This window comes from Alternaria postmessia (genome assembly GCF_024291825.1).
Source record: "Alternaria postmessia strain BMP 2775 chromosome Unknown scaffold_6, whole genome shotgun sequence".
NCBI classification, from domain to species: Eukaryota; Fungi; Ascomycota; class Dothideomycetes; order Pleosporales; family Pleosporaceae; genus Alternaria; species Alternaria postmessia.
Window position 1 is genome coordinate 1 of NW_026260079.1, and position 19,550 is coordinate 19,550.

The window sequence follows — 19,550 nt, forward strand, 5'->3', positions numbered from 1 at the left end:
TTAGTATACTCTGTTATTATCTATATATTATCTTGTAAGGTGGTTGAGATATACACGTGTAGAGGTGCGCAAAGTTGGTGGGGTGGCTCACTCGCTTGCCTGGCTCACTCGCTTGCCAACCATGTTACGTTGTCACTGTGCTCCTCTTTTGCGTCTATATTGGGTAAGACGTCGTGACTCTGCGTCTTTATTTTGGTATGCATAGAGGTCAGTTTCTGTAATCCTGGTCAGACTACAGCTATGATTCTCCCTATTGTGGGTTGAGGTGCGGCATCGAGACCTTTCTCTCGCTCTTACCGAACCGCTTCTACCTACGCAGGGTTGTGCACCCAGTTCTTGGAAAGCTCCCTGGCCCGAGATTCCCATGTCTGAGAGTCTCATATCATGAAAACACTGATATCATCGTTAGCCTCGATACCTTGTTACCGTTCCTACGAGCGCAACCTAGAAAGACAAGGCAAAGCGAACCCAAGTACTCTAGGACCAAATTAGTTGGCGTAGGATTTCAAGCCGCGATCAGAATAGGCGTTTAATGCGGGTGAGTCCTCGGGTTCTAATCTGAGAAAGGTTGCTGCGCCGGATACTGGCTTGCTGTGCCACTCTCCTGTTGGCTTGTTTAAGCGCTGCGGCGCGCGGAAAGCTGTTATGGCCTCCCATACGTCCACCCGAACCGGCTTCCAACCCGCGAATGATAGATTGTTCTTCTTCCTTGACCACAAATTCGCTCGTAGATCTGACGATGGTATGTGCTGGTGGATCTGCCCTCCCAACGCATTCTCAAGGTCGAGGCTGGTGGGATGCAGATCCGAATCGATCACAATCTCGCTTTGCCGGATGCGGGACAAAACAATATCGGTGTAGAGCCTACAGTCTCGATTGGTATTCCTCCATCGTCAGATCGCATCTGGGCATCTGTAATCGTGCAATATTCCGACACTGACGTTCGCATCTAACACACCCTCATTGGAAGGTCATCCTGTATTCATGGTCAGTGCGCAGGATTCCAGCTTCTAGATAGACTACTCAGCTTCCTTTGAGGCTTTGAAACGTTGCTCTCCCCAGGTTATAATCTTAGCTACCATGCAATGTACGCTTTGGTGCACCCACTCATGGGCTGCAACAGCCAGCCAACACCAACATACCCCTCACAAGAATTAGCGAACCGGGCGTTCGCTTCACCTTGCCCTCGAGGCTTTGTGTAATTGGTGTGGGTGACCCCCAAATTTTTTCCTGCGAAGACAAGTGATTGGCCGTATCTGATCTTCTGACCGATGTACGTGCCTTCCATGCATGTTCGATCCCGAAAGTTGTGCCTACCTTCATGCATTAGCGTGTAGTCGGGTCATATTGTCATGGCCTTTGCGGATCGCCATGCGAGAAGGACTCCACCTCGGTACTGGACGCCGAGTAACGAGTGATAATGAGCTAACGACGTTATGCTAGTTCTCGCCGTTAGCAGACGACCACAGCCAAACTTGCGTTACGGACTTCCGGTCTCATTTTCTCACGCGCGATATTCAGAGAATTTAGAACATTTGCGTAAAAGTAGGATTTTCTTTAATATTCTATTGCCATTCAGGTAGGTGCACGTACCAAAGTAATCTATAAACAACACGTCACGAAAGCAGATGGTACAGAAGCATGCCGAAGCACGTTGATGACTTGCCTCCCCAGCGCCAGATACCATAAAAAATCGATATACAACATTTGAACAAGCAACCATGTCTGGATTGTCCTGATTGAAGCTGCTCCCACTCAAGGCTTTGACTTCGTTTGCTTTATCTGAGTGTTGTGTAGCTTCGCCTTGAGACGCTTCACAAGCAGCTTCTCCTTCGGACCGAGAAAGGCCTTCAGCTCGGGCAAGCTCATCTTATCATTCTTGCCATTCCTTCCACCTCGTTGCAGATGTGTCCAGTAATGATCTCGAAGATTATCTCCCCTCGAGAAATGCCTGGGACACACTTTACAACCGTGATTTCTCACAGCACTATGGACAGTTCTGACGTGGCGTCGAAGATGTTCTGGGCGTACAAATCTCTTCGGGCATGGGTTGCCGGGATGATCCTTATCCTCCAAATGACATACGTAGGGCCTTGGTTCCGAGGCAGTTGGGAACGAGCATGGCATAGTACTCCACTTCCCCAGCTTCATAACACTGGAATTTGCCCCAGAACCCCGAGAGGTAGAATGGAAGGATTGTTGCGATGAGTCATCATCGTCGCTTTCAGAGTCTTCAGGTTCCGAGTCAGTGTCCATTTCACTGTTTTCAGAATCCTTGGCCAACTCTTGCTTGTATGATGCCGAGTCAACATTCCCAACAGCTGAGTAGCGAACTGATGCAGGATACGGCATGTATGTTGTTCCCGCTGAAGGGCCAGCTTGGGGGATGTAACCTTGCAGCGGTTGCAGATGCAGTTGGTTGCAAGTTGGATCGTCTTGGTAGGGCAATGAGTATTCTTGCGAGCCCCACGAGGCGCCTGTTGTTGAAGGTGTTGAAGATCTGCATCCAAACGAAGCTGTCGAAGATGAAAGTGGCGGAGAACATGAGAGGGGAGCTCCAGGATGTTGGTTTGTATGAATGGGCGTGATCATATCGGGGTAGCTAGGCCTCCAGACGGGTTCTGGCTCTCCTGACCAAGCGTCATGGCCGGTTAGGGAACGGATGTGTTGGTAAGCTGGCGAGTCCGCTTGGTTGTACATAGCCATACCGGTATAAGGCGGAGTGGGCACGCTCTCAGTATGACTGATTGACGAGCTTGTCGATAGAGGGCTACCGCAAGGCGGTTCCACAAGTACCCAAGGATCAAAGGCATCTAATGAGGCGCTTAATGACCTTGTAGTTATGGGTTCTTGAGCGCAATGATGGGCATATGATCGTTCGTCGAACGATCCGTGACTAGGCTTTGAAGTCAAGGGTTCATGCGAGTCACATCTCGAAAGATGGTGTGAGCCAGCATAGTCCACCACGTATTGGTGGGGACTAGAGGTGAAAGATTGTACTCGTCGTTGTTCCATCATGGTGAAGTGGCACTGAGTGTCAACCAGCGAGGATCGTAGGCGTCAGGTAGGCAAACAAACTGTGTGTACGATACACACACTTAGATAGGAGCGTATGAACAAGAGGATATTCTATATCACAAGACTTGCTAGATCTGAGATCTGGAGTTGATTGTTACACTGACAGGAGCATATCCATTTAATATAGATCAGATGCAATAATGAGCCAAAGACCATGCCACATCTTCCGAGGAGCATGTCAGTAGGGCCCACCAGCACACGAAAGAATGCTAATGATCGAAAGATCCAGCAGCTTGGTACCTGAGCGACTTGGCATACTCGATGCCAGGCATGCATGCCGCTTTGGCTGCATGCATAGCCTGACCGCGAACAAACAACAGGCGGCTCGAACGACATGGGTGAATGTTGATATGCGGCGTAGCCAAATACTCGGGTCATGGACAGATCTGGCTTTGTTAGGCGATGGCAGTTTTGCAAGCATGTACCCTGGCTCCTATGTGCCTACTGACGCTGCTCATACACTACTTTCATTTGCAATGCCGTTGTTTCGGCCGTCTCTCAAGCAGATACTTGCAACCGAGGTAGTCTCTGGTCGACGTCTCATACATTCTCCCGAACAAGCGGTAGGGGCCTAACATTTCTGTGGGTCGCGACGATCTGTCTGATTAGGGTCTCAATGTGTATACGGCGCGTCTGCTTGATGGCGTCTGCTCAGCCGTTGTTACGTGGGACAGCTACTAACCTAGTCAGTCCTGTGCTTTGACGTGTGGCAAGGATGGTTCGACCGCCAGGGTGTGGATGTTGTGTACGGCTAACCAAACTGGGCATTGAGGAATGGAGAAGACTTGTGACTAGGACAGTAGTTTTGGGTATGACAGCCACCTACCGGCTGCAGCAGGATGCACCGTTGTCGCTTAAGCACCAGGGAAGATGAAGCCAAGCTTCTTGCATATCGAAGGCCGTGCTCAACCCAAGCTCTTTGATGCTGCGTTCAACTTGTTTCAAAGGCCCCTACTACAGCCACACATGCTATTTGCAACTATACATATCATAGATGATGTCAGAAACCAATAGTCACTGTAATACTCGACTTTAGTGGTCATCGTATCAGTGACCAGCCATTCAGATTGCAGTGCTGGTGGGTTTCTCATGCCAGCACTTTAGCCCAAATGGTGATTACTGATTGCAATCAGAAGCACGTTGGGTTTTCAGAATATGTGGAACTCGCGAATCCATTCGAACCAGAAGGGTAGCCACAGAGCCATAAGTGCTCTGGTGGCGTAGGGTATGAACTTGGAAACAATTCATACAAAAGATTGTACAGTTTGGATCATTGTGATCGCACCTTGACGTGGCGGCGACATGTTAAGTGAGCTCTAACGTCTCTACCACACTGCTAATTTAGTTGAAATCATCGCTATCTCGCATAAGTTGACGAAACGATGCGAGCGGTAACGGCACGGTTGGGGGTTCCCCATCGTGGCGAAGATCGATCCGAGTCAGCAGTCGATCAACGTGTTACGAGCCACTTTTGGTTGAATCTCAAGCTGTAGAGGCCAATCAAGCTACCTACTGGCCGCTTTCCCCTTGAGCCACGACATAGATCAAGACCTGTGGCGTATGCTATGGAAGCATCGGACTGACTGAGTTCAGTTAGGTCGTGAATGTGGTCCTTCTAAAGTATGACCGTCGGAGGCTACTAGAGTGTGGCGTGCTGGTCAAACTACATAGACTATGAGTGCGGGAGGAACAGACCCTTAGGCATGGCTATTGACGCTGGCAGCCGTATCGCGGGGGCCAGTACCAAGATGGCAATATCGAGCGAACATGAAGAACTGGTCTGTGGGGGAAGCGCGTGTCGCGAGTATGGAGACTTCCGGCAGGCTCTCCAATTGGGGGATGCAGGATATGTTGTGAAGTACCCGCATTTGTAGCAGAAGCAGTTTGTCGAGTGGCTCGAACGGTCTGGTTTCGAGGAGACCATGTGTTGCCAGCCATTGACAGCTGCGCAGGCGCAGGCAATTCATGGAGGCGCGGCTCTTGGATTGGCTTTCGAAAGAAGCGGCAATCCCGTAATTGGTCACTTGACGCCACGCATGAACCGGCGTATCACGTGTGTAGGAAACTTTGGATCTGAAGTGTGTGTACGAAAAGTCTTCGTAGGACTCACCATGCATGACAAGAGACTGCAACTGAACCGCCAATCGTTGCATCCCTGGTAAGACGATATTCCCGTTCGACGCTAACGGGAATTACTCGAACTCAAGACCCTGGAGGAGTGATTAGTATGATGCAGCTGGGCCCTGGTTGTGGTAAGGCCTCGTTCCACCATACCTCCCGAAGGGGCTCTTGCCAAGCAAAGCATGCCTTAATCGTAAGCGATGATATGGCGTGTTTTTGAAGGAAAGCGTGATCGGGCTGTCCGTCGATAGAACAGGGTTCCGCTGTGGTAGCGATTTGAAATTGTTGAGGGTGATATTGCGCTGTCAATCCTGAGCAGTAGCTGGGTATCAGAAGACTAGTTCAGAGTCGGTACCGGAGAAAAGGATGCTTGGTACTGTAGCATCAGAGTAAGAGGTCCTTTCGGAATAGCGCTAAAGGTTGGCGTGTATACGTGCCTGCGGAATCGAGAAAATGTCCAAGTTTTGTGCTGGGAGACTCAGTCACTGACTTTCAGCGAACAGCCACGACTCGCCGACAAGGCGCCACAGCCTTGAGTGCAGGGTTATGATTCCTGAACTGTAACCGAAACCATGACCTTCCATGCCCCCCGCGCTGTTGGACTTACCGGAGTCACCGGGATCCAGAAACGTGTTTTTTGGTGCCGCATCCCCGACAGCATACTTTTATCCCCGCTGCGTGTCATCGCTTGACCGCCCAGTTGAATGGGATGGTGATGTGATGTGATGGTCAGAGCTGCATACGCGCGCTTAGATGGAGGATCGCGACTTCGTAGAGAATCTGAGCCCGAAACCTCGCTTCGCTGCAGCAAACCTGACTTGGATGGAAATGATCTCAGTTAGGGCTGCTGCTGCTACTTGGAACCAGATGGAGTAGATGGAGCGATTGGCGACATGATCGAAGACGATGGAGGAAACGGAGGTTCCCAACGAGATTAGCGGAGTACCAGGGTACGGTACCAGCTAGGCTGACCACGCCAAGGCTACTAACCCACAATTGGAAGGACTTCTTTCGACGCCACAAACCAGCTGGGCACATGGAGGTCAATCCCACCGGCTGATGTGCACTCCTGTTCACGTCTCGTCACATAGCATCCACGCCTCAGGACGCTACGGAGTTCCGTAGCGTTTCCATGCATGCATGGCACGATGTCCGGACCAGACTGTGTAAATCTGTGGCGAGAGGGCACGCTCAAATGACACCTCTTTTATGCCCTCTCGTAGGAAAACAGCTGCTTCTTGACAATAGATTCTTGCTATTCCGTGGGTTTGTAGTTACACAGACATAATGGAAATCGTGGCTCAACAATGCCTCCCCTGGAGCGTCATCACCAATATTACCACTCTATGTCATGGGCATGAGCATAAGCACTCACGGCAAGGCGCCGCCATCTCTTGTAGTCGGTTCTCGTCGTTGCGAGAATGATCCGTTCGTTGCTTCAAACTTGATCCTACGTTCATCACTCCTCAGAGTACTCACGACAAATATTGTGCAATCGAATGTACCCAACACCAAGATCATCTGAACCTAGGAAGTATATTCGACGCTTCTCATTTATACAGGAGAAAACGATATCGAGCACTAATCTATAGATGTGTTCATAGCGATACCTTCCAACGTAATCTGTACCCAGTCTACAAATAAAGTCAAGTTGCAGTCGCTTCAGACTTCTGTAGTAGCCAACAGCAGAGCAAGATTATCACAGACCTTCGCCAATTTAGGGCCATCTCAAAGCTTCAGTGTTGAAGTTGACCCAGGGTTCAAATGGGAAAGACGCGAGACGATGTTCCATAAACGGTTGGCCAGATAGGGATAGGTGCCCACACGGTGGCACATGCCTATCATCGAAATACGACTTCGATCGAACTCAACCTCCGAATGCCACTATGGCCCGTACCGATTCGTCGCCTATAGCCGCTCCGGCCTCACGTACGCTGACCGATGACAACACGAATCTCCATAACCGGGTGAATAATACCGAGAGAAGGGCCGATGGAAGCACAACAGAACAAACGCTATTCCGATTGCGTTCTTTGCTGCACCTGAGTCCGTGCAATTATTTCCGTACAGCTTCTAGCTCATGTAGGATTTCCAGGTCACTCAGATCTGTCTACGGACGCTCAGGAACACTTTGTCGCCACAATATCGAAACAGTTATGTTGTGGCTGACCCGCTTCACAATTCACTTTGATTAGTCTGATGCCCCCAAAGTGATGAAATAGCCGGAAATTGTGAAACTTTGTAGCCTAGAAAAGAACAATGAATAGCGCACAGCTGGGTTGATCGAAGCTTGTGAATTGTAGGTAAAATATGGAGACGTCCACAGATTCTCATCGCGCTCCAGGTCCTAGTCCGACCCCGCTCCGCCTCGCCAAAATAACAGCATGAAGACACCGCCCTACAGCTTCTAAATCCCCCAAAAGCGTAACGTGCCCACGGTCGCTAGATACGACACCGCCTCTAACGACACTGTACCCCTTAGGCACCATGGCTGCACGAGCGAGTACAACACCGTCACCACTCGCAAATGCAAGCTCATCATATACATCCGCGCGTTTGATAGCTTCCCGACTCTCTACCTTCGCGCCGTAGACTGTCGGCGTGGACTTGCCGTAGATGAGCGCGATGGGTGGATACGAGTTTGATGATGTGTGTTCGGGTCGGTGGTCGAGTTCCTGTTTGAAAGCCTTGATTTCGGCGAGTGTTCTTGTAAGATAATGTATTGCTTTGTCGTAAGGAATTGTGACGTCGGTTGCGGGGTTCGGTTCTTTGGATGTCTCGATGTTATGTTCATGGCCCATTTGCGGGCCCATGCCTGCTTGCTCCACGCTTCCTTCTGTAACGTTGTTGGCGGCGTTACGAGCTACGTCGGCGGCATCCCTCGCAGTACTACTTTTGCGAGCGGGAAAGGTGGGCAGTGCTGAGGAGACAGCATTCATCAGGCCACTAACGCTGAAGTTGCTATCTTTAGGTTGCTCAGGGCGAGGCAAGGGCGCTGCTATGCACGGAGAAAGGCGGTGTTCTTTCCATGTATTAACGTCAAAAAAGTCTACAGGGTACTCTTCCTTGGTGCGCTTGTTGATGAAGCACTTTCCGTCTAGAGGCAGAAGAGCGAAAGACGTTCTGATACTGAAGTTTACTTGTGCTGTGAGCACGCGTGAAGAAAAGAGGACGTCGTCGCCATTACGGAATGGGCCAAGGATATTCACGCAGCGTTGAGGCACACCAGCATATACGACACCAGCTACTAGATCCGGACGCTGATTGATAACATGACGTGTGATCAAGCCTCCCAGTGAGTGCGCGACAACGATGGCACCTCGCTTCTCAAGAGGAACACCTGGCTGATTGCAGGGTAGTGACTCTAGAAACTGTATCATACGCCGGCTCAGGAAGTGCGGGGAGAGCCGCCAGTCATAACCGTAGTTGTGGACCCTAAGCTTACCGTCTCTTACGTTGTCACAGGCATTCAGACGCTTGAAAAGACGCTTGGCGATGTCGACAGGGCCAATATGGGTCAGCATGCCACTTGGTATGATGCTCTCCTCCATGCGCTCGTCCGCATCTGGATCTAGAGGCACCTCCAAGTCTACTTTACGTAGGTTCAGTCCGACTTTTATAGGCACCCAAAGCTGCCGATGGGGCGGTTCTGCCGAGCGCAGGACGGACCCCCGATAACCTCCCAGGATGACCAAGTCACCCTCGAGCTCCTGCAGAGCTTGTGTGAAGTACGGATGCGACTCAGTGTCGGCGTCTCCACCCTTTGATGGTAAACGCTTCCTCCTTATCGAGTCGCGACGCGAGCCCGGTGCAGGCACGCTTGTGCGGGGGTTGGCTTTTTGCGAGGCAATATCGTCGGTCTCGCGTGGTTTGGATGTGGTACTGGCGTTGCGGTTCCTGAACATTTCGGTACTAGACGCTAAGTTGAAGTTTGGAAATGAGGGGCTAGGCAGTTTGAAATTGGAGTCTGCCCAGCTGTCTCGAAGGGCCTTCAGCCTACTGTTGACCTGCTCTTGGACACTTTCGAAGCGCGTGTCGTCGCCGAGAGAAGATGCAAAAGATCGTGTGCGGTATACGAGCAAGGAACCCTCGGAATTGGACCGCCGTAACTTGGGCGTCGGTCGTTCGCTCAATATCTGGGGCGATGGGGCGATGGTGGAAGTGCTGTCGTCGCTAAACTCGCGCTGAGGAATTGGGGCGGTACTGGGTTGTTGTGGCACCTCAACGAGATTCCTTGATGCGCTCCTGGACTCTCCCGGTGTGGAGTGATTGGCGCCGTCTCGCTGTGGTATGTCCCGAGGTGATACACCGCTAGCAAACGTGTCTCTCCTCCGTCGGTCAAAGGTGCGCGGCTTCTCAGAATCGAGCGACAATGCTGACAAACTCGGGAGGGAAAAGTGGAGGTCCTTGTAGGTCTTGGTGATGGACGTGGGAAGGCTGAAGGGCATGAATTTGCGCATCGTATCCCCCATGGAGCCACTTGACGATGCCCGTCGCCGCCCGCTCTGTAGGTGATCGCGGAGTATGGATCGGTGGTCGCCTGCCTTGTCCTTCTGAAATGTCTTGGGGCCTGCTCGCCAGGGCGAGGGCAGTCTCGTTCGAGGGTCGGATTGTCGCTCGCGGTCGTCATTGCTCGATGTTTGCGTCGGTTTCGGCCTCACATCAGCCGTTTGTACATGTCCGGTGGGCTCGGTGGCTGGTATCGCTTTTTTCAGTTCCGGCGTCGAATCGGTGGCTTCTTGCCAGCCGTCGAAAAAGGCGCCATCTTCGGTCTCATCGAGGGCTGCAGCCTTTTCCGCTGCCGGCGTTTTGGGCGAAGTCAGACGCGTCTGCTGCCTTCCTATGCTGACTCCAATTGCTGACTGTGCTGTCTCGAGCTCGAACGCCCTTTCCTCGGGCGATTCGTCCTCGGACGGTGTGAGGTCATCGTCAACGATAGATGCGAATTGGATGTCGGCAAGGGCACTCTGGCGACGTGCATGTGTAGTAGAGGCTGCAGACGTCTCTGCCATGGCAATCTGGCTGTAATAATAGAAGATAGGTGTATGGGCTGCAAAAGTGGCCCCGAGGTTGGCCTGCCATGTCTGCGGTACTTGCTGCTCCGTAGTGTGGCAGTGTCAGCTTTCCGCCCGCTGCCGGAAGCAGCGACAGCCATGCCTATCCATCCCACCTACGCGGCCCAGCTTCATTTCTCCATCATCTCCAACGGACGAGAGACGGTCAAGTGTAGTCGCAACGGTGTAATGACGGCAAGCGCGACGCTCTTAATGACAATGACCAACGTCACGTCAAAGGGCGTCGATCTTGTTTGCCCAGCCACGCGACACGCGCCACGCCGCCACGACGCCACTTCACATGACAACATACCCCTCCTGATCGTGTGCCTTGTCCCGAGGCAGCGGCTCCCACGATACATTGTCTGCAATCTCAATCTCAGTCGTATGTTATCTCTCGCATGTTGATAACGCACTCCCAACGTGCTAGCTAGCATCCCTTTGTCCGGTGCTGGCCGACTCCACGTCGCATCGAGAATTCAGCGCTTGAACCGACGCCCGGGATGCACCTAGCTCTCCTCAACATGTCCCTCTTCATTCAAGGCATCTGAGCAGGGTGGTGTACTTGCACAGCAGTCTCTGAAGAAGTAGACAAGAGTTTGCCATGCGGCTCCGCGTCTTCCCGTTGATGCATATCGCCTAACCTCCCGAGGTCGGATCAGGGTTTGCGAACAGCTCAGGAACAAGTCAGCCGATCCCCATCAGACCACAAATCCGGTCGCACCTTTAGTAACGCATTCGCGAGTCTGCGGGCTTTATCAGCCAATTAAGTAACAAAACCCTTTGTGGAGCGAGCTCCAGGTCTCATAACCCTTTGGTAACCGAGCTATATGCTCGCAACGAGGCCGATCATCACCTCCCGTATGACCGACAGTCTAACAACGAATGACAATCGTCACATAAACCCAGCATCAAGCAGAGGTATGGTCGGCCAACGCACCAGCATCATCATGCTTGCTATTGCGTAATTGGTAAACGGTGAGCTAAGTCCACAACTTCAAGATATATCTTCGCAGCCGGGCCGACCCAGTCGTCATCCTTGACCATTTTTATTCCCTCACCTTTGTCTTGAGTACCGTTTCCTGAAGTTTTATATCGTTGCAAAGACTGCTTCCCATCTAAACACAGATCAACATCGAACATGTCTCGTCTACTCAGCCTCCCAGCACCTTTGCCATCAGAGTCCGTCACGCTCGGACAACTCCTCACCAATCCTCTGAATCCTTCTTCCAGCTCTCTGAAGCTCCACAAATCCCCTGATTCACGACAATTATCAACCCAGTCGAAAGACGAAGACGCTCACGCCACAACTCATGTTACTATCGATGAACCATCGCAGGTTTTCGACAACCTGCGTCATGAGCCCACAACACAAGCCTTCCTCCGCAAGATGTCACAACAACAGAAGCCAATTTACTTCGTCACCGGACTTCAAACATCCAAATCTCCTTGTCATAAGCGTGCGGCTATGCCACACGGACCCATAACCGAGGCAGCTTCAACCCCGCAACCACAACTCCACCTTCCATTTCGACGGGTAGATTCGGCATCTAACATGGCCTCACCTTCTTCGCCTACCAAATCAGAACCTTCGGAGACAATCCTCGCGGTACAGCTGCTGAAAGTTAGGTGCCGTGTAGGTGCTGTCAATGAGCCGCATTGTATTTCGGATGTGGACTACATTTGGAGCTACCATTTAATTGACGATGACGAGGCGGATGATTTACAGCTCTCCATAGGATTAGGTAAAGTGGTGGAAGAACAAGAATGGAGGGCTTTGGCGGGGATATCACAGAAGCGGGAGGAGAGAGGCGCGGATCGTGACTGGTCTTATGATTACGAAGACAGCGACGATGGTCTCGGTGGATTCTGATTAAGTCTTTCTCGTCAAAAAAAAACATCAATGCAGATCTGTCAGCTTAGCCCCTGATATTCATACAGGGTGATTTCTCTCACTCCATTGCATCCTACCCATAACCTCAAGCACATAGACCTAGCTTCAACGTCACTGCCTGACAATGCTCGGCGTGCTTGGCCTTGAATGTCTCCAACTCTTTTACCCTCTTCTTGCAATTCATCATATCGTATTTCCTGCCGCCGACAATGGGTTTTCATGTTCATACGTTCTTTGTTGCCGTTATTTAAATCACCTGCGTTAGCCCAGGCCCCTCATATGCATGGTCGTAGTTGACGTCCGCAATGTTGCTTGCGCACATCTCAAAGCTCTGGATGCCAAAGCCGGGCCCACTAGCGAAGTCGAGAAGTTTATCCTAGTGGTAGCCCGGAAGACTGATGGACATGGGGTAGTGTTGCGAACTTTGCTAGGCATACTTATTCAGCTCTTGGTATTAAGCCGGAAAGGCCGTTCGACCAGCCACCCAAGATGCACACGCAGAGAGCACAGGAAATTATGGGCCTCAAGTTCAGAAACATGCAGGATACAATTAAGAGCTTTCTGGATCAGCAGATAGAGCTCAGGACACAGCTTCAAGGTAGTAGAGTGTGGTTGGTGAATCGCACTGGGCTAGCTTCTCATGTGCATAATAGATAGACCTTAAAGATAAAAAGACATAAGAGACTCTTTAGCCTTCATGGATAATATTCATTCTTGAGTATGTAGACGCGTGTGAAGAGCAAGACTGCTCGCTACAGCCTATTCTTAATGATTGCATGTGAAGAGTATTTGGGCAGGCACTGACATTTTAGTATTAACTCTTATTAAGATGACTCCTGAGGTACTATCAAGAGTCTGGTAAGGATGATATATCTATAGCACGTAATCGTAGCCAATTCAATCCAACAGGAGCCTAGAGGGACTTTGGTAGCCCACCCGCCTATAGCTTTGGAACACCGTGACATTAACTAAGAATACATGGTGGATAGAACCATTAGTGCGAAGTAAAAATTGGCAAGAAACTTATTACTATTCTGGTGCGAAAATTACTACTACACTTAACTCAAGTGTCTTCAGAATGCAAACGTTATTCGTCCAGGTATCCTGCCAATTCATTCCATACTTCCGCTTACATATGCTGTTGAGTAATCCAGAGTTTTCGTCCGTCAAAACCTAGAGACATTCTCTACAGTAATTGGACTAGCTTACGGCCGTTACTTATGCCAAGCTGTAATATCTATGCTTTTGTTTCGTTTCCACTTGCCTCTAACTACAAGTGCGCCAACGAGGCAGTCATGATATCCATCTACGAATTCAGTAGGCGAAATACATTGGACTAGCTAGATGAAGGTATAGTCTTGAAGAGATACGTTAAGATGTGCGCTTTATTTCACAAGGCAACAGTCGAACTGATGGATGAGACTCATAACTAGATTTTTGTCAACCTAGTCATAATCAAAATAAAGCTTCGTTCGTCAGCTCAAACTGAGTTGTATCTACTGTCACGAATAAACCGTCCGGTTGGCTTATAAATCTATGTACAAACAACCAGAATGTAGTTCTCCCAATATCTAATCAGCTCCAATAAGCAAGGCATTGCAAACATGCATTGCTCACGGCTCGGGCCGATCTTTGGGATGCCTAGAGAATAGCACTATAATTTCTTGTTATATAATCTATATAAAGTTGGAGCGTTGTCCGACATTAGGTTATTCTCCTTCACAAACGAAACATCCAAAAGCTACACCATAGATCTTTATCTTAACCATCCACGCAAGTAACTGGTTGTGTTCGTCGATCAGGCCGTGCCGAAATGACCCAATCACACGTCTCAGCAGGTAACGAACAGATGGCGGCCGGACAGGCGTTGTTTGAATGATACGAGAAAGAACGTGACAAGCGTCTCAAGAAAGATGGCTTGGCACAGTATGCCAATTTTCGAGAACAGGAGTTGCGCAATCTTGCTAAAGATCCATGGGTGGATTAAAATGATCCTCGCATTACAAACCCTCCGCTTAAAGATGGCGATAGTATCAAGTTTCTTATCACCGGCGCTGGTCTGAACGGTCTCCATTACGCAGGCCGATTGATTGAGGCGGGATTCAGCAGCAAAGACATTGTCCTCGTTGACGTCGCCGGGAGATTTGGTGGTACTTGGTAGGTCACATTCTCTCCGTTTAGGCTTATTCAAACGTTGATCATGGAAGGTACTGGAATCGCTATCCAGGACTGATGTGCGATGTTGAAGGCTACTGTTATCTCCCCTTTCTCGAAGAAACAGGGTATATGCCGAAGCATAAATACTCCTATGGTGCTGAGATAAGGAATCAGATCGAGCGAGCTGCGTCCCATTACGGAATGTCAGGTCAATTTTGTACAAAGGTCGACTCTCAAGTTTGGGATGACGACCTGAAACACTGGACCGTAAGGATGACGCGTACTACAGGAAAAACCCCAGAGTCAGAAAGCCTTACTGTATACGCCGACTTCGTTTTCGTTGCCGCAGGATTTCTTGCTTTTCCCAAGATCCCAAAGCTTCCTGGTTGGAAGGTGTTTAGCGAGCATAAACATGCATTCCATACATCCCGTTGGGACTACAACTACACAGGCGGGTCTCAGTCGAAGCCAGACCTAACAAATCTAAAGGGAAAGCGTGTTGCTGTTGTGGGAATTGGCGCAACAGCTGTCCAGGTTGTTCCTGAGTTAGCCGAATGGGCTGCTCATGTGTACGTCATTCAGAGAACGCCAACGTACGTTGGACCACGCAACCAAAAATCGACTGTGGAGAAGGAATGGGAAAACGTTGCAGGTGAGAAGGGGTGGCAGCATAAGCGCAGGACCAATCTGAACGCATACATGTCGAACAGCACGAGTGGACAAGGACCCGATTTGATCCAGGATGGTTGGACTCAGGCCCCGGCCCTTTGCGGATTCCTTGGATCGCGAGATATGACTGTCACTTCCGATCAGATGCTGGACCATATCAAAGCGCTTCATGAGATAGACTACCCTCGCACCGAATTCTTGCGGAAACACGTGGAAAAAGAAGTCGAGAACAAGGAAGTCGCAGAGAAGTTGAAGCCTTGGTACGGCAGTTGGTGCAAACGTCCAGCGTTCAACGACGACTATCTTCAGTCCTTCAATAAACCAAACGTGACACTAATCGATACCAATGGAAGAGGTCTCGACGAATTCTCAGAGAACGGCATCATATTCGAGGGTAATGAGTACGAAATCGATGTCGTCGTCTTGGCAACCGGCTTCGTAGTCACCAACTTTTTAGATCCTGCTGAGAAGATAGATGGCCTTCTACTGGGGCGAAACGGCGTATCTGTATCCGACTACTGGAAAGAAGAAGACAGCAATGTTTTGTTTGGCGTGGCGATGCCTAAGTTTCCGAATCTCCTGGGTCGCCTCGGGCGAGGAAGTGGTTCCTCATACAACTTCACATCCATGCTTGAGGTCGATGCGAAATTGATTGCGCACGTCATCAAGAAAGCCTATGAGCAAGCAGAACCAGGACAAAAGGTGGTTGTTGAGGCTTCAGAAGAGGGAGCAGAAGAATGGAGCAACGAGGTCGCGAAGAGAGCAGCATTTTTTGGTGCGCTACTGCAGTGCACGCCGGGTTGGTACACTCTCGAGGGCGCTGCTTTGCAGACGGAATCGATGGATGACAAGACTTTTGTTGCGAAGAACGCACCATGGGGCTCTGGACCTGTGGACTTCCAAGAGAGGATAGAAGCTTATATAGCAGCTGGAAGCCTTAGAAGTTTTACTGTTAAGCTAGTGGGATAAGAACATCTAAGAAAAGGCTGAGTATGAAGATATCACCGTATACAATAGAAAAATCAAACGAGTATGGAACAACATGCCCTAGCTTACCGCCTACCTTAGCTTCTAAGAAGAAATTCTAGAAAGATTAATAGTATTGTAGACTTCTAGATTCCTTATCTATGTCTAAGAAGGTCTTAGCAGGCTTTATTGTAGTAGGTATAAGTGCTTTGCTCTAAAGAGATGTTCAGTTTCTCTCTTTGAGGTAGTGATATGATACTTCGTCTTTTGCCACGCCAAATCTTTTCGTCTTGTCTCACTAAATGCTTTCTATTATCAAGTTGCGTACCGTATCGCCTGTTGCACTAGCGACCTGTCGCAATCAGACGGAGAAATCCGAAACCATGAGGTTCGCGAGTCATCGGGGTGTCCAAAGACATTGACCCGGTGGCTGTCAACAGTCAGGTGATCGCCCAATGCTGGCATGATTGAGCAACACCGAGCAAACTGTATGACTACCTAGTGCTCAGTGCTCTTGGCACAAACAAGCAGCACTGATTAGGAAGGTACTCATTAGTATGTAGTGTTAGGCAATGAGCTCCTATAGCTCACTGTACTCAACTTTGTGTTCAATCTAAGGATTAGTACTTGATTCTCAAAACCCCGTGCTATTACATCGACGTACCAATCGCGTTAGTACAACACTCATGTCCATCACATTCACTCGTTCTCGAGAAACAATCCCTAGGTCGTCTAAGGATAGCCTTCACAACAGGCCTTAGTAGAGTGTTTAACGAAGCTAGGTGTCTGGCGAACCTGCGAGGTACGTTGTAAACTTATTGTTGAACAGCTTAATGCCACAGTGACTGGTCTTGACGATGATCAAGCCAGAAGAGAAAAACGGTACCGGTAATGTGTCGGTACTATTCTTGAGCCTCCAGTGTTCCAGTTCATGTGGCGACGCCGTGCGCGTGCCACTTCAAAACCCTTGCCTCATACGAAGAGTCCACTACCGGTGCTCCCAGGCGGCCCGAGCGGGCAAGTTCCGTAACATCGCGCAACAAGCTTCTCAAGCTTTCCCACATAACTCCGTCATCTTTGCTGTGAAGCCTAGGAGGAATCTAAAAACAAAGTACTCTGGTTGAGAACTGGGTGACTGACGCAAAGTCGCAACTTCAGCCGCGCCTTCCGCTTAGGTTTGGTACCCGACCCCTCATCGCCACATCTCCAGCTCGCCCTAAATCCCAAAATAACCATGCAACGACCGCCACGCAGCCGCAGCACCAACGCTCCGATTTTCAAATTCCCCACTGGTATCGACCGGCGTACGATCCAAGCCCCTGTAGCGCGTGCGATGAGGGAAAGTGCCCGCGTCTGGGCGATGGGCTAGCACCACGCACGTACCATCTCGTAAGCGGCGTCATACCTCTTCGTGTTCGGTGATGTCGGCTTCCAGCTTCAACATGCAAATTTGCTTAGTATGGTGGTACTTGTACATCACCGTGCTTTAGAATTGGCGGCTAAAGTAAGCGTACATGCTAGATGATCGAGGTGAGATGAGGTGCTTAAAGCAAGCCCTTCAGCCTGCTAGCGGTCAGGAGCCACAGCCTCTCGAACTGTGACCAAAGCACCTCTAATCCCCAGATTCCGAACGGCATCATGGTAGCATCTTATATGTTGAAGACTTTGTTGCCAGTGGCTGTTCTCACCAGCTATGCTGCGGCAGAGACTTGTGCTGGTGGTGAATGGGACGTCATTGTCGTCGGTAAGTTCGCATCTGCATCCACGGCCCGACTCCAAGGTTAATATCTCCAGGTTCTGGTCCAGCAGGTATCGTCACAGCAGACCGTATGAGCGAAGCTGGCAAGAAGACTCTACTCCTAGAGCAAGGTGGCCCATCGTACTACGTAACCGGCGGTCGTGCTCGCCCGGAATGGTTGAACGGGACTGAACTCAGCCGAGTTGATGTGCCGGGACTGTACAAATCAATCTTCTCGAACTCGGGTGAGGGCAACCTGACCTGCGCATCAGATGTGGTCAACGCTTTCCAAGGATGCACTGTCGGTGGTAACTCCGCAATCAACGCTGGACTGTTCTTCCAGCCGCCCGCGAGTGATTGGAACCGCTATTTCCCAGATGGCTGGAAGGACGCCGACATGCAATCCGCGATTAAAAAGGTCAGGACAAAACAGCCGAGTACAGACAGCCCATCGCAGGACGGCAAGCGGTATCTGCAGAGCGGCTACGAGGCTGCGAAGCGATGGCTTGTTGATGGCGCAGGGTATGCGGATGTTGGCCTGAATGACGGTATCGAGAACCATAACAAGACGAAGGTGTTCGGACATCCCATCTGGTACTATGAGAATGGCCAAAGGAGCGGGCCAGTGAAGACGTATCTTCAATCTGCGCTGAACAGAACGAACTTCTCTTTCCAGACTGGCACCAAGGTGTTGCGCGTCCGTCGAGATGGCGGTGTAGCAACCGGTGTCGACGTTCAGACCAATGGTGCATCCAGTTCACACAGTATCTGCATCAAGAAGGGCGGAATGGTCATCTCTTCCGCCGGCGCACTTCTCAGTCCTCAACTGTTGATGTGGTCGGGTATAGGCGAAGCAGAGACTTTGAAGAACCTCTCTAAAAATGGTCACGTCACCGTTCCTTCTCAAGAGTGGATCAACAATACCGCTGTCGGCAATGGCGTCTTCGACAACCCAAACACCTTTATCGAGCTGTATTCCGACGAAATCGCGTCATACAGCTATAGCTACTCAAACCCACCGCCGTCTGACGTTGAGCTGTATCTCAACAACCGCTCAGGACCCTATACATTTGCTTCTCAAACGAGCGCGTTTTGGGATTACATCGAGCAGGGCGATGATGTAGTGGGTTGCCAAGGCACTATTGACTCTGCTGGTGCGATGGACCTTTTGGAAAACGGTACCATCACACTCAACGTCTACGGTACCTCTGGTCTCCGATCTGTCGGTCGAGTGAACTTGGACGCCAGGGGTATCGCCCTTCCGAACTCAAATTTCTACTCCGACCCCCGCGACGCAGCAGCAATCGCCACATTCGTTCACAACATCTTCCAAGCTCTTCCTCATACCCTCACACCACTCAACATTGCGAAAAACTCCACGCTTGAGCAGATTTCAACCTGGTTGACCACGCCAAGTGCTTATACTCGTGGCAATGTGCAGCATTGGAGCAGCAGTTGCAGGATGGAATCATGTGTTGATGCGAACACGAAGGTGATTGGTATGCAGAACCTGTTCGTGATCGATGCAAGTATTGTGCCGCCTCTTACTACCAACCCGGTCATGGGTGTTATGATTGCGGCAGAGAGAGCAGTGGAGAGGATATTAGCGTTGGGCAAGTAAGCGCATGGTATATAAGAGTAATTTCAATTCAGTTCACGATTTCCCACCCATATTGGAGCTATGAATCTCACGTTGTGTTGCCATTGCCGAACATATATTTTCGATAGGCCACTTGTATACTGCCGTGATCCTAGTACCGGACGTTTACCATACCGGATGTGGATCCGCGTTACGTCATGCCACGGCCCGCCTCACATTACCAACCACGCCTTTGCAAATGCTATTTCCCCATCATTGAATTTATTACTCAGA

General features: G+C 50.3%; 4 protein-coding genes across 4 annotated transcripts; 2 read left to right on the forward strand and 2 right to left on the reverse strand.

Moving 5' to 3' along the window:
• Window positions 1-1,755: 1,755 nt before the first annotated feature.
• J4E82_001510 (uncharacterized protein) lies at window positions 1,756-3,018 on the reverse strand (the record flags this gene model as incomplete). Its single annotated transcript, XM_051727821.1, has 3 exons — window positions 1,756-2,477; window positions 2,544-2,824; window positions 2,888-3,018. The coding sequence occupies 3 exons, from the start codon at window positions 3,016-3,018 to the stop codon at window positions 1,756-1,758; spliced, it is 1,134 nt and encodes a 377-aa protein (XP_051592176.1).
• A 4,511-nt stretch (window positions 3,019-7,529) lies between these two features.
• On the reverse strand, window positions 7,530-10,211 carry J4E82_001511 (uncharacterized protein; the record flags this gene model as incomplete). The annotated part of the gene is made up of 1 exon (XM_051727822.1): window positions 7,530-10,211. One exon carries the CDS (start codon window positions 10,209-10,211, stop codon window positions 7,530-7,532), a length of 2,682 nt encoding a protein of 893 aa, XP_051592177.1.
• Window positions 10,212-13,960: 3,749 nt separating this feature from the next.
• On the forward strand, window positions 13,961-15,942 carry J4E82_001512 (uncharacterized protein; the record flags this gene model as incomplete). Its single annotated transcript, XM_051727823.1, has 4 exons — window positions 13,961-13,985; window positions 14,037-14,125; window positions 14,186-14,304; window positions 14,355-15,942. The coding sequence occupies 4 exons, from the start codon at window positions 13,961-13,963 to the stop codon at window positions 15,940-15,942; spliced, it is 1,821 nt and encodes a 606-aa protein (XP_051592178.1).
• A 1,635-nt stretch (window positions 15,943-17,577) lies between these two features.
• On the forward strand, window positions 17,578-19,298 carry J4E82_001513 (uncharacterized protein; the record flags this gene model as incomplete). Its single annotated transcript, XM_051727824.1, has 2 exons — window positions 17,578-17,683; window positions 17,734-19,298. 2 exons carry the CDS (start codon window positions 17,578-17,580, stop codon window positions 19,296-19,298), a joined length of 1,671 nt encoding a protein of 556 aa, XP_051592179.1.
• Window positions 19,299-19,550: the final 252 nt, after the last annotated feature.